Source organism: Petaurus breviceps, unplaced genomic scaffold (assembly GCF_028583685.1).
Source record: "Petaurus breviceps papuanus isolate PSGF00001 unplaced genomic scaffold, PetGlider_PUasm1.0 172, whole genome shotgun sequence".
In the NCBI taxonomy this organism is placed as follows: Eukaryota; Metazoa; Chordata; class Mammalia; order Diprotodontia; family Petauridae; genus Petaurus; species Petaurus breviceps.
Genome location: NW_027185755.1, coordinates 1,380,761 through 1,394,380, shown reverse-complemented (window position 1 = coordinate 1,394,380; position 13,620 = coordinate 1,380,761). Strand labels below are relative to the sequence as shown.

The 13,620-nt window shown below is 48.1% G+C and overlaps 2 protein-coding genes across 2 annotated transcripts in view; both read left to right on the top strand.

The window, feature by feature from the left end:
* Positions 1-8,694, top strand: part of C3 (complement C3) — a 36,907-nt gene extending 28,213 nt beyond the window's left edge. The window contains exons 30-41 of the mRNA XM_069082892.1: positions 1,565-1,723; positions 5,237-5,296; positions 5,485-5,575; positions 5,773-5,824; positions 6,128-6,215; positions 6,354-6,443; positions 6,980-7,085; positions 7,387-7,476; positions 7,579-7,659; positions 7,818-7,901; positions 8,012-8,147; positions 8,452-8,694. Of these exons, the coding sequence (XP_068938993.1) occupies positions 1,565-1,723; positions 5,237-5,296; positions 5,485-5,575; positions 5,773-5,824; positions 6,128-6,215; positions 6,354-6,443; positions 6,980-7,085; positions 7,387-7,476; positions 7,579-7,659; positions 7,818-7,901; positions 8,012-8,147; positions 8,452-8,593 (1,179 nt within the window). The 3' untranslated portion in view covers positions 8,594-8,694. The remainder of the gene's footprint in view (positions 1-1,564; positions 1,724-5,236; positions 5,297-5,484; positions 5,576-5,772; positions 5,825-6,127; positions 6,216-6,353; positions 6,444-6,979; positions 7,086-7,386; positions 7,477-7,578; positions 7,660-7,817; positions 7,902-8,011; positions 8,148-8,451) is intronic.
* A 2,231-nt stretch (positions 8,695-10,925) lies between these two features.
* TNFSF14 (TNF superfamily member 14) overlaps positions 10,926-13,620 on the top strand; it is a 4,463-nt gene continuing 1,768 nt past the window's right edge. Inside the window, exons 1-3 of the mRNA XM_069083191.1 lie at positions 10,926-11,424; positions 11,652-11,685; positions 12,384-12,425. Coding sequence (XP_068939292.1) covers positions 11,209-11,424; positions 11,652-11,685; positions 12,384-12,425 — 292 coding nt within the window. The 5' untranslated portion in view covers positions 10,926-11,208. The remainder of the gene's footprint in view (positions 11,425-11,651; positions 11,686-12,383; positions 12,426-13,620) is intronic.

Genomic DNA, 13,620 nt, shown 5'->3' with positions numbered 1-13,620 from the left:
GCAGATAGTACGCTTCTATCTACATTCAGACTCCATAGTTCTTTCATGACTCTTTTGGAGTTGCCATTGCTGAGAAGAGCTAAGTCTATCAAAGGCAACTTCTATTTCTTCCCAAGTGGGTTCTAAATATTCTTGCTGGTGTTCTAGACTCCAGGGTCATATTTTGTGCTTCTTCCTCTGCTGGATTCTAGGATACTTTGATGACATTGTTCTTGGGTTTGTCGCAATTCTTTCTCAGTCTGTGGGCTGGTTTGGTTTTTTGTTCTGGATGGGTTCCAGTCATATTTTAGGCTCTGGCAGAACCCTACTCTCCCTTCATAGGTTATAAGCCTCCTTGGCAAAGCTCTGGACTTCAAGGTGACCATTCTCCTTTTGTATTCTATGTCCCCTTGATGGTCTAGGATCTCATACAATTCTCTTTCCCTCATGGGCATTCTAGGTCACCTTGTTGTTTGCATTTCCAACTCTGTTGTGGCCCTCTCTCTTCTATGGACAAGTTCTAAGCAAGGCGAATGTTTAACAACCAGCTCTCCAGCAGGGGGCGGGGGGGGATGCACATATGATGCACTTAAATTTAATCTACATTATTAGCCATTTCTCCATGACTTTCCTATGTCTAAACAATCAACAAGACAATAAATCAAGCCCTAATTTGTAGCATTTGTTGGTTTCTGAAGTGTAAATGTTCACAATGAGAATTTAACGATCTGCCCTCAAAAGCTGTTATGAGCTGGTTCCAGCAGCCCCCTGGTTCTAGGTTACCTTAGTTACATTAAGAAGCATAGTTTTCAGCCATACCTACAGGAACTGATGGTACCACTGTTTTCAGTTCTGGTCCGATCACAGCTGGAGTACTGTGTTGAGTGCTAGACACCACATTTTAGGATTGCTGAGCTGGAGAGGATCCAAAGGAAGGCAACAGAGATGGCGAAGGGCCTTGAGTACATATCACATGAGGTTCTGTTGAAAGAATTGGGATTGTTGAGTATGAAGAAGAGAAGACTCAGGGGAAAACCAATGACTATCTTTGAGTATTTGGAGATCTCTAATCTGGAAAAGGAATTTGATGGGGTCCGTCTGGTCCCAGAGGGCAAGACTAAAATCAAAAAGGGGTCGATTTAGGCTGGACATCAGGAACAATTTCCTTAGTGCTATCCCAAAGTGGAATGAGCTGCCTTGGAAGGTAGAGGCCTCCTCCTGCTTAGAGGTCTTTAAGCTAAGGCTAGCTAACCACCTTTTGGATATGTAGTCTTGGGATTTCTTTTTCTTTCATGACCAATTCCAACAGAAGATTCTATGCTTCTAGATTACTTTCATGGCGCTCTAGACTGACATAGCCTCATTGTCATGGGTTCTAGGTCATCTTGTTGATATTCTCAGATGTCTTTTGACCCTCTCATTCTTTTCTGGTTGGGTACTAGGTCATGTCAATGGTATTCTGGCCCCTGGTATGACTCTGACTTTTTACCCCCTTGGGTAGGTTCTGGGTCATCTCTGTTGTGTTCTGGGCTTTCTGGGCTCTCTTGTGACATCCTCTTTTTTCCCTCCCTGGTTTGTGTTCTAGGCTACCTTCATGGTGTTCCAGGCTCTGGCTCAGTACCAGCAGGAGGTGCCAGACCACCAAGAACTAAACCTGGATATTTCTGTTCACCTTCCCAGTAGAAGCTCAGCCCTCAACTACCGAATTAGTTACGAATCTGCCAGCTTGTTGCGGTCAACTGATGTAAGGCACTCCCTGTCTGTACCGTACTCACTGTAGCCACTGGGCCCCAAATAAAGGGAAATGCCATGCTTTATTCTACTCTCACGCCAGCCTACTGCAGTGGGGTCACCTTTCTTCTTGCTCTGAGAGAAGGGCAGGCTGAGGGAGAGAGAAGTAAAGTGAAAGGGACTGGAGGAACTATCAGTGCTACTGTATAAAGCCTAGGAGGACCCTGGCCTAATGATGGCTGCCTGTCACCTCCCCCCAACCCCAAGCCTCTCTGTGAAATGGAGAAAGGTCCTAACCATGGGGAGAGGCTTCACCTTTACTATCTCTTCTCTTTTGTTCTCTTTCTCTTCTCTTCTAACTCTTTACCTTCTTTCATTCTCTGTCTCCTTTTCCTTCTTTTTCCTTTTCTTCCTCCTTATATTCCTATCCCTTTCTCTTTTTCCTCTCCATTATCCTCTCCCTTCCTTCTCCCCTCTTCTCCTCCCCTCCCCTTTCTTCTCTTCTCCCCTCCCCTCTCTTCACCTCTCCTCCTGTTACTATCCTTTCTTCTCCTCCCCTCCCCTTTCCTCTCTTTTCCCCTCCCGTCTCTTCACCTCTCCTCCTTCTGTTACTATCCTTTCTTCTCCTCCCCTTTCCTCTTTTTTCCCTCCCCTCCCTTCTCCTCTCCTCCCCTCCTTTTCCTTCTTCTCTTCCCCTCCCCTTTCCTCTCTTCTCCCCTCCCCTCTCTTCTCCTCTCCTCCTTCTGTTACTATCCTTTCTTCTCCTCCCCTCCCCATTCCCCTGCCTTCCCCTCTCCTCTCCTCTCCCCTCCTCTCTCTTATATTATTTCCATCTTCCAACAATCATGGAAACATCACCTCCTCCAGAAGACATTGCATCCCTAGCCACCTTGGTCAGTTTTGGCTATACCTTTGCCCATCCCCACTCCAGCACCTTGGGTCAGGATGAGGAGCAGGTATACTCCTAGCTTATAGGTGCCACCTGTAGACTCTCCCCTACCACTATTCAGCAACAACCTCCTCTTTGAGGACTTCCGCACCCTATTCAGATCCTGGTGGTAACAATCTTCAGGCCTTCAGGTCTTTGTGTCCTTCGTGAAGATGTTCTAGTCTTCTCTACCCTAAACCCTGTCCTTGTACTAGAGGGCATCAGGAGACACACTGATATCCCTTTGAACACACTTCCTTCCTCATTTCTGTGCTTCCTCTACTCCCATGATGTCAACTTTTGCTTCACCTCAGCCAGACATAGGAATGCTCATACCCACCCTTTTATGATCATCCCAAAGTGTTCTGCCTTCATAATCCAGAACTCTGACACTCCTTCTTGACCATAACTTCTCATCTGCCCATCTCTCCCTGTCTGATGCCTCCCGAATTTATTCTCTGTTCCCACTGCAACCTCCAGTCCAGGGGTGAGGAACCTGCAACCTTAAGGTCAGATGTGGCCTTCTAGGTCCTTAAGTGCAACCTTTTGACTGAATTCAGCCACATGTGGTCTTAAGGCCACAGGTTCCTCACCCTCGCTCCAGTCACTATCTCTCCCTGATTGCCCAGGCTCTAGACTCTGGTTTCACTGCCCCACTTTAAAATCTTTTCCATATAGTTTAGTATATGGTCAACTTTACATTGGCCTCTCCTCTTGAATCCCTTGTCCATGTCCTGTGGCTACTCAATACATTCCAAACCCAACCCTCTATTATTTCTACCATTTGCCTTCTTTGCTACTATTCTTACGCTGCTGAACCTGCTATGCTGACTTGTTCATGACAGATTTATATTATTCCATCACAATTGGGTCCTCCCTGGCACACACCAAACCTTCTACTGACTCTCTCCTACACTCCTCAGAGCATTTGTTCCAAACTGTATCTTCCCTCCTCAATTTTCTTAAGCTACTCCCCACTCCCTCTCGGCAGTAAACCTTGCTTCATGCTCTACCAAAAAACAATTATTTCTCCCCAGTTCTGGACTGCAACATCACCCCCTATTCTGTCATTCTTTGAGATGATCTCTACAAAAGAAATGTCAAGGTTCCTCCCCAAGACCAACCCTTCTTCTTGTGTTCTACATCCCATCGTCTCGCATCTCCTTTGGGAATTTGCCCTTTGGTCATCTCCTACCTCTCCTTATCTGCCAGCTCCTTTCCTACTGCCTGTAAACAGGCCCAGACCTTCTCCCTCAACTTTATAAAACCTTCATGTGATCCTAACATTTCCTTAAGTGATATTCTTATATCTCTCATCCATTTTATAGCTGTACTCCTAGAAAAAAAATCTCCATTCTTGTTACCTCTAATTCTTCATATTCCACTCAATTCTCAACCTGAAATCAGTTGGTTTTTTTTTTACCCCAAACTCAACTGAAATGATCTCTCCAAGGTCACCAGAGATCTCTCTCTATTGCTAAATCCAATGGACTTTTCTCAGTCCTCCTGTTTTTTGACCTATATGTAACCTTTGACACTGCTGACCACCCCCTTCTCCTGAATACTCTCTCCCCTGGATGTCCATGACACTGCCCTGTCATGGTTTTCTTCTTGCCTGTTTCCTTTGCAGAATCATTATCTGTGTTCTACCCCCATGTATGGATGTATCCCAGCTCTGTGCTAGGTCCTCTCCTCTTTTCTATGTCAGGGTCATCTCATCACTTCGCATGGTTTCAACAATCAGTTTTCCATCAATGCCACCCAGATCTGCAAATCTGGCCTATCTCTCTACTGAGCTCCCACCTTATATCACCAACTGCCTAGCAGATCTCTCCACCTGGATGTTCCACAGACCATTCAAGCTTCACATTTCTAAAACAGAACTAATGATCTTTCTTCCTAACCTTCCTCTTCCTTCTAACTTCCCTGTTTCTCTGGAGGACACCATCATCCTTCCAGTCACCCAGGTTCTCAACCACTGAGTCATTCTGGTCTCTTCCTTCTCTCCACTCAGACACCACCTTACCTCAGGTCCTTGTCACCTTTATGCTTCTAGTCTCTTCCCTCTCCAAACCATCCTCCACACAACTGCCAACTTGATATTCCTAAAACACAGGTCTGATCATGACACATTAGTGCCTTTCTGTTGCCTTCCTTAACCCCTCTTAATTCCAGAACACTCCTCTGTTAATTACTTGCTATTTATCCTGTATAACTTGCTTTCATGTTGTGTTCTCTATTAGATTGTAAGCTCCTTGAGGGCAGGGACCGTCTTTTGCCACTTTTTGTATCCCCAGAGCTTAGCACAGTGCCTGGTCCATAGTAGGTGCTTAATAAATATGTTTATTCATTTATTGATTAAATCTCACCTCCTCCAAGAGGCCTTTCCCAATTCACCCATTTGTTAGTTCTTCCCCCACTTTTCCAAAATTAATTTGTATATTTTTTGTATTTAGCTGTGTATGTGTTGATTTACCCCAATGTGAGTTCCCAAAGGGCAGAGATGATCTTATTTCAATCCTTGTATCCCCAATGCCTAGCAAAATGCTTAACACTTGGAGTTTAATTGCATGTTGAATTGAATTCTCCTTCCTATAGACCAAGATCAATGAAGACTTTACTGTAAAAGTCAAAGGAAAAGGACAAGGCACATTGTCGGTAAGAAGGCTTCAGCCCCTAACCTAAGCCCAGCCTGAACTCTCACTCCTAGCCTCCCCTGACCTTTACCCAAGCCTGGGCTCTAATCCCAGCCCCAGTCCTGACCTTCTGACCCTCTTACTCTAAGAATACATTTTACCTATTACTGCTGTTGTGGTCTGCTCTGACCTCCCCTCTCCCATTTCCAGGTTGTAACAGTGTATAATGCCAAGTTAAAAGATAGTATAAGCTGTAAGATGTTTGACTTGAGGGTGTCCACTCGATCAGTCCCAGCAAATGGTAAGGTGTCCCCTCCCCCTTCCTAGTCCCAGAATCCTAATCTCTTTCCTTTTCCCTCTCCCAAATCCCGGCTCTGATCCCTTTCTCCAGCTCTTACCCCAATTCTGATGCCCCCCTCCCCCTACTCTTCCTCTACTGGAGTGGGGACCCAGAGCAGGAGCTCTGACCCTCACGTGTTCTCTCTCACTTGTTTTCAGAAAGGGTGCCTGAGGATGCCAAGGACAGCATGTTCCTTGATATCTGCACTAGGTGAGTGAATACCAACATACCACGAGAGTGAAGACCACTGGGAATCATTCCTCTACCCCCTTGCCTAGAGGAAGGGCCCAGATTGGGTCATGAGTCACTCCCACTACCAGTGTTCCCTCTCCTGCCCTCCATCCTTCAGCCCTCCCCTATTCCCTTGTCCCAATGTCCCCCAGGGAAGACTATCTTGGAAGTCTAACCTGTCTCCAGCAGCTGCCTGCTACAGCTAGAGGCCAAAACTCCAATCCTAGGCCCTCTGCCCCTGCTCTGATTCCCCTGGGGCCCTTTTGGTTCTGCCCCATCCAGGTACCGGGGAGAAACTGATGCTACTATGTCAATTCTGGATATCTCTATGATGACTGGCTTTTCCCCAGATACAAAAGATCTCCAATTGGTAAGAAAACTGGGGACGGAGGCCAGGAAGCAGGTGAGGTAGAGCTAGGGAAGAGTCGAGGACAGGGCTGGCTGGGGGAAGGCCTGAAGTCCTAAAAAGTGTCCCAGGTTCTTACAGTGTCTTTGCCTCCCTCCCAAGCTGACCAAGGGCAAGGACAGATACATCTCCAAATACGAGCTGGGCAAGGCTGTGTCTGACAAGAACACTCTCATAATTTACCTGGACAAGGTGAGCAGTGAACCAGCTCCTTGCCCCTTACGTTCCATTTTCCCTTTCTCAGTTCAGATTCTGTTCATTGTCCTTCCTTTCTTCCTACTCTAACAGGTTTGCCTCCCTCCTTCTCTTTCTTTCTCCCTCCCCCTCTCTCTTTCTTTCTCTCTCCCTCCCTCTTTCTTTTCCTCTGTCCCTCCTTCTCTTCCTTTCTCCCTCCCCCTCTCTTTTTCTTTCTCTCTCCCTCCCTTTTTTTCTTTTTCTCTGTCCCTCCTCTTTCTCTTTCCCTTCCCTCTCCTTTTCTTTCTCTCTCCCTCCCTTCCCTTTCCTCCCTTTCTCTTTCTCTTTCCCTCTTTTTCCCTTCCCCTTCCTCCTTCTATCCCATCTCCCTTTTAACCCATCTCTAGACTACTCTCATTATCTCTGTTACTCCTTGCTATGACTTTCCTTCGCTTCTCTCCCTCCCCTTCTTCCTCACAATTTGTCTTGGTCTCCCTTTGGGACCTCCTTGATCTACATGAACACTCATTCCTCCCTTTCCTTCCTCCTCTCAGATTTCCAACCAGGAAGAGGAATGCTTGAGCTTCAAGATTCACAAATACTTTGAAGTGGGACTCATCCAGCCTGGGGCCGTCAAGGTCTACTCTTACTACAACTTGGGTCAGTGAGTCCTCTGTCTTGGGAGCTAGGGAGGGGAAAATGGGAACATGGAGCGGGAAGCAAGACCTTGAGGACCTCCTGGTCTGAATTGTGGTGTGCTGAGTTCTGAGAGTCTGGGAACACGTCTGAGCACTGAAGATCTGAGAGTCTGAAGTTTGGGGCCCAAGGGTCTTGGGTTCGAGGGCTGGGGTAAACAGGTGGGCCTTGGGTCTTACTCTCAGTTCATGTCCTTGAGCTTCAGGGTCTCAGGGCTGAAGCCTCTGATGTTTCTTTCTCATTCTCCCTCTCTTCCCCTTCCCAGAGGAAAGTTGCACCAAGTTCTACCATACGACTAAAGAAGGCGGTCTGCTCAATAAGATCTGCCATAAAGAAGTGTGCCGCTGTGCTGAGGGTGAGTGCCAAGGCAGCTGAAGGCTGTTGGACATGGCCTGGCTTGGGATCTGAGCCCTCTCTGGCTGGCTGCTGAACCTCCTTCTCTCCCTCTTCCCTGCAGAGAACTGCTTCCTACACAGAGAGGAGAAACTTTCAAGGCAGCAGAGAACCGAGGAGGCCTGTGAGCCTGGAGTGGACTATGGTAGGTGTAGATGGTCGATCCTGTGAATTCCCGTGTGCTTCTGGATCTCTGTATCTGACTGAGCATGTGTCTCTACTCCCACATTCATGTCTGTGAACCTATCTGTGTGTGTGTCTGTGCTCCTGCCTCACCCTGACCCCTCTGGTCTCTGCTCTCAGTATATAAGGTCAAGGTGCACAAGATCAAGCAGTCTGACAGCTATGATGAATACCAGATGCTCATCAAACAGGTCATTAAATCTGGTGAGTGGCCCCATCCATGTCCCATGCCCAGACCCTCAGACCTTTTCCTGTGACTCCCCCCTCCCAAGGACACTCTTTCCTTACGTTGTGTTCCCCACTCTACCCCTCAGGCTCAGATGAGAATCCTCTAGGCAAGATTCGAACATTCATCAGTCATGTGAAGTGCCGGGATGCCCTATTGCTGAAGGAGGGCAAGGATTACCTGATCTGGGGCATCTCCTCTGACCTATGGAAAATGAACTCTGAGTAAGAGCCAGGGTCCATCAATTTCCCCCATTCTCCATCTCCCTACCTGGCCCGCATTATCCTGCTCATTCTCTGCCCAGTCTGAGGCATTCTGTGTGTCCCTTCCTTGGGTTATTCTGTTTACCACCACCTTCTCCCCGGCCTTATCCTGGGATTCTCTGACCATCTCCCTGTTCCTTCTGGTTCACCAGATTTCACATCATTCTGTCTATCCCCCTCTTTAGCCCAGGTCATTCCATCCACCCCCTGCTCTTGGAGCTAGGGACACCCCTTCCCTCCTAACTGCACCTCTCTGTGCCCCCAGGCTTAATTACATCATTGGCAAGGACACTTGGGTGGAGCTGTGGCCACAGGAAGATGAGTGTCAGGATGAAGAGAACCAGAAACTATGTGAGGACTTGGAGATCTTTTCTGAAGGCATGATCTCCTTCGGCTGCCCCAACTAACCCAGCCACAACCCGACCCCATCCGTGGACTCAGATAATGACCTAGCTCTGGCCTCAGCCAGGTCCCACCTTATTTCTAAATAAAGACTCTTTTTCAAGGATTTAATGGACTCACCTAGTGTGGTGCTTGGAGATCCTTGGGAAATCAGAGAAGAGGACCCCAGGCCTAGGGGGCAGGGGTGGAGGAGAGGCCACAAGGGAGCACCATGTACAGAGACATGCCTAGAGTTGCAGGCAGGCAGTCAGGTTCACATCCCAGCTGTACCCCTAGGCAAGTCCCTCCTGCACTCTCATCTTCAGATCCTTGATCTAGAGAAATGAGGATAATAATCTCTGTCTGAATCGTCAATAATAATCAAAGAATCCCAAAGTGCTGTCGTAATGTGGGGTGTTGGGATTATCATTATTAAAAAAGGCTAAATACTCATTCACATCTCAAAGTGCTAATTTGACTTGGGGACTGAACCCCATCCTTCTATTCTGGTCCTGGAGGATTGTCATATCAGAACTAGAAGGACCCTAAGAAATTAACTGGTCCCGTTTTACAGATTGGAAAACCAAGGCCTTAAGAGGGGGAGAAAGGGCTTACTTGAGTAATGGGTAACAAAGAGCAGAGTGAGAATTTGAATCCTTCTATCATCCTTCATCCCCCACTTTTCCTGGTGGGTGGCCCACTCAAAGGAGGTAGGGAGGACTGGCCTGGACAGGAGGTGATGTAGGCAGGGGTGAGAGGGGACATAGAAACGAGAGGATGACAGCTCAGAGTAGAACACTTTCAACACCCACCCACCCCCACTCCCTAGTAAGCCCTTCAAATTTCCTCAGCAGCAATCACGAGGCCTTGCATGCAGCAGGTGATTAATAAATGTTTCCTAAAAAGACACATATCCCACAGAGGACCCTGTGAGGAGGAATGGGGTGCAGATGGGTGAGAGATAGGGCAGTTGAAACCCTTAGGTGTCCAGGTCCCCAGACAGATAGTCCAGGAAACCCTTTTGGTTTGGAGGTTTTGTGATCTGGGGTTCAATTCTGGTCTTGGGTCAGGAGTGGAAGGAGTAAGGGGCTGAACACAGAGACTCTAAGGTCCCTGGGGGACTCAGGAGGGACAATAGCCTCTACAACACACATGCCCAAGCCCAAGGCCTTCAGGGCTCTAGACATTGGACCCTTAGATCTCCCTCCATGGTATTGTTCAATTGCCTGTCAGTTCATAACCCCACTTGGGGTTTTCTTGGTAAAGGTACTGGAGCGGTTTGCCATTTCCTTTTCTGTCTCATTTTACAGATGAGGAAACTGAGACAAACAGGGTTAAGTGACTTGCCCAGGGTCACACATCTCATAAGTGTCTGAGGCCAGATTTTGAAATCAGGCAGATGAGTCTTCCTGACTCCAGACCCAGTGCTCTGTGCACTATGGCACCACCTAGCTGCCCCACTCCCCCCTGTACTCTGTCTCCAAATCAAGATGGGAAATGTATATTTGGAGATGATCAATAAAACCTATATATTCTACCCTCATTTCCCACCTGACTCTCCTCCACATCTGCATCTCCTCTCCCCCATCCCACACCTGCCACGTTCACACATACTCATATACGTAGCCACCACACATGAAGAGGCCCGTGTCTGAGCCATGGGATTGGTCATGGAGCCTACCTTCTATCACTACTCTTCAGTCCTCCATCCAGCTCAGATCCCTCTTATCCTGGTCTCTCAAGATAGTGGGTATCAGGAGTGGAGAGAGGGACAGTCATAGATTAGAAGGTTGGAAAGATCTTAGAGATCATTTAATACAACTTATCTAATAGATGAAGAAACTAAGACCCTTGGGGGAAATGACTTATCCAAGGTCACACAGCTAGTAAATATGTGAGGCAGGAATAAGCCCAGGTCTCCCTGATGCCAAGCATAGCTTCTTAGCCACCCTTACCACCCTGCCTGAGGAGCTTTCAGGTCCCTTTCACCTCTAAAGTCCTCTGTCCTGACTACATTTCCCATTCAGACAGTCTTTGTTGGTCCTGCTTTCTCCTCGGGCTTCATGAGCCCTACTACCTGGCTTCCTTTGGTGTCCCCAAGGCCCTTGGGGCACACATGCTTTAATCACTCTCCCAGAGAAGGGTCACCCAGGTTCCACATGGTCTTGGAAAATTGGAAAGTGTGAGTGCATCGGCCCTATCCGCCCACCAGCCACTGGGGCAGGAAGGGGGCGGCCAGGGGAACGGGGCGGGGCAGAGTGGCTTCAAGAGGCTCCTGGGGTGAAGGCTGGGACCAGAGCAGCCTCGGTTTGCCTGCCCACCTGTCAGGGAGGCCTAGCCAGAGCGCATGTGGTAAGCAGCTGGTTTCCTCTTGAGAACCAATAGCCCCAGGGTCGTACCAGTGCATTCATCAGACAGCCAACAGTATACCCACACTGTCACCATCAGAGGCTTCCTCTGAGACGCACATTAGGTACTTCCCGGGCCCTTGCCTACTTGGGCACTAGAGCTGGCCCTTTTCTGGGCTGGAAGCCAAGTACGTTTCCTAAGAATTGAGCCTGGGCAGGTTCCTGGGCGTTAAGACTGGGCACCCAAGCTGGAGACTTACTCAGTAGCTGTGGTTCCCGAGGGCAGAAGAGCCATGAGAGATCCAGTGATTCATCCATCAGTGTTCGTTGTGGATGGACAGACAGATGTGCCCTTCCCCCGGCGGGGAGGCAGCAGGCAGAGGACATGCCAGAGAACCCAGCTGGGCCTGGGACTCCTACTGCTACTTGCACTGGCTGGTGTCGCTGTTGAAGGGTATTTCTTATGGAGCTTCCATGGGGACCTGACGGCCCTCAAACTTCAGCTCCCGGTGAGTGAGCAAGCTCCTTGTATGCCTGTGTTTGTACTTGTGTGCGCAAATGTGCGTTTGTGTGAAGATGCATGTGCCTCTATGTGAACACATGGTACCCACATATCTATATGTACATCCCTGTGTGTGTGAGTGTGTGTGCATGTGTATGTGAGTGTGTGTGCGTGTGTGTGCATTTGCCACTTGCCTGGTGGTTTCCATAGTCACACTGCATTTCTGTTTTTCAGAGAGAGGAGGGCTCCTTGGAGAAGCTGGTTCAGGGTAAGTTTAAAGGAAGGGACAGTTACAGAAGGGCCAGTACTACCCAGGGGGAGGGGTCACCCAAGCTCTTCAACCAAGTGTCATCCTGTCTTTCGTCATGCCCTGGGCTGGCTCTCAGGCTACGGTCTTCCCACCCTTATCCTCCCCCCTCCCAACTTGACTTCTGTCTTTTTTCTCCCTCCCCCACCCCCATTTCCAGCTTCCCTTCTGCATCTGTGCTCTTCCTCCCCCCCACCCAAGCCTAGGAACACTATTGCCCAATGGAGTTTGCATAACCCAGGGTTACAAGTGTGTTGGGGTTGGGGCGGGGGGAGTATGGGAGAGCAGGGGTGGTAAACACATAATACCTTATCCCTACTCACAGCTGAGGTCCAGGAACTGAATTTGGGGTCCAATGACCTGGGTTCAAATGTCAACTCTGCTGGTGTGGTCATGGGCAAATCAGTCTCATCTCCTTGGGTCTCTGTTCCCTCACCTGTAAAATGAAGATTTTGTGACCTTGTCCAGTTCTAGAGTTAAGATCTTGTGATCCTCTGACCTCAGGATCTGGGGTTGGTTGTGACCCCAGAAGGGAGGGAGTTAGGAGGAGTATCCCACAGGGCTCCAAGAAAGGACTGAGTGACAAAAGAGGAGGCCCAGAGGTGGAAACGCTACCTGTAGTCCCAACCTTTGACTCCTGACCTCTTATCTCTTTCTAGAGCGGAGATCCTATCAGAACAAGCCAGCAGCTCACCTCACAGGTAAGGAACTGGGGGCAGAAATGGCAGAAGGGGTGGGGAAGTGGTCCCACCTGGCCTAGACTGGGTGTGTGGGCTTAAGTGTGAGCCCTCAGAGATTCCTAGGCTCAAATACTTGCTCTAGAAATTCTAAAGGCTATAGAACCTAGAGTCAGGAGGACCTGAGTTCAAATCCAGCCTCAGACACTTAACACAAAAACTAGTTGTGTGACCTTGGGCAAGCCACTTAACCCCAATTGCCCTACCTTTCCCCTCCAAAAAGAAAAAAAAAAAGACTATAGGAAAGAGATAGGAAGATGGGTCAATCGTACTAATGGGTATGGATGGATATATCCCCTAGTCAGGCCCATAAGCAGTACAGTGTAGGGGAAAGAACACTGGATCTGGAGTTAGAGATCCTTGCCAAGTCATTTCCCTTCCTCTATACCCCAGTTTCCTCAACTGTAAAATAGAAAGTTGGATTAGTTGGCCTTTAAAGTCCTTTCTACCTTGGGATTTTGTGATTATATAGATAACCCTTCGAGATGCAATCTGGTCATTAATAGTGAGGCCAATAACAAAGGGCCAATCTTATTGTCAGAAGTAATCCAGGTCTGGATTCAAGACCTACTTTTAAGGTACGCTAGCTGGGTGACCATAGGTAAGTCACTTAACTGCTGAGTACCCAATAAATTCCAGATTACATCAATTACAGACAATTTCCTACACCAGGAATTTCCTACACTGATGAAATCACAAGTCTAGGCTTAAAACCAACCAACCAACTGCCAACTTCCCCCAACTTCCCCCAAACCTCCCACAATTCTTTATTCCTTCTTGGTACTTTCTATTTTCCAGATTTCTTCTCCTTCCCTAATATCGTAGAATCTCAGCATTACCAATGATTCTAGAGATTGTCTAGTATGAACACCTCATTTTATACTAAAACCCAGATCTGTGAAATGACTTACTTGAGGTCTCTGACTCCAAATCCAGGCAGAGGCAGAGAGGGGGAATGGAACTCTGCTCTTCAGAATCTTTAGACTCCAAATCACAGCCTCTTTTCACTAAGGAATATTGAGTCCTCCTACCTAAGAGGGCCTGGGTAACCTGCTCTACTAGCCAGGGAACATAACAGCACTCCCCTCCCCTCCTTCGTCTACCACATATGCACTTACACTCTACACGTGTTTCTCTCTCTCTCTCTCTCTCTCTCTCT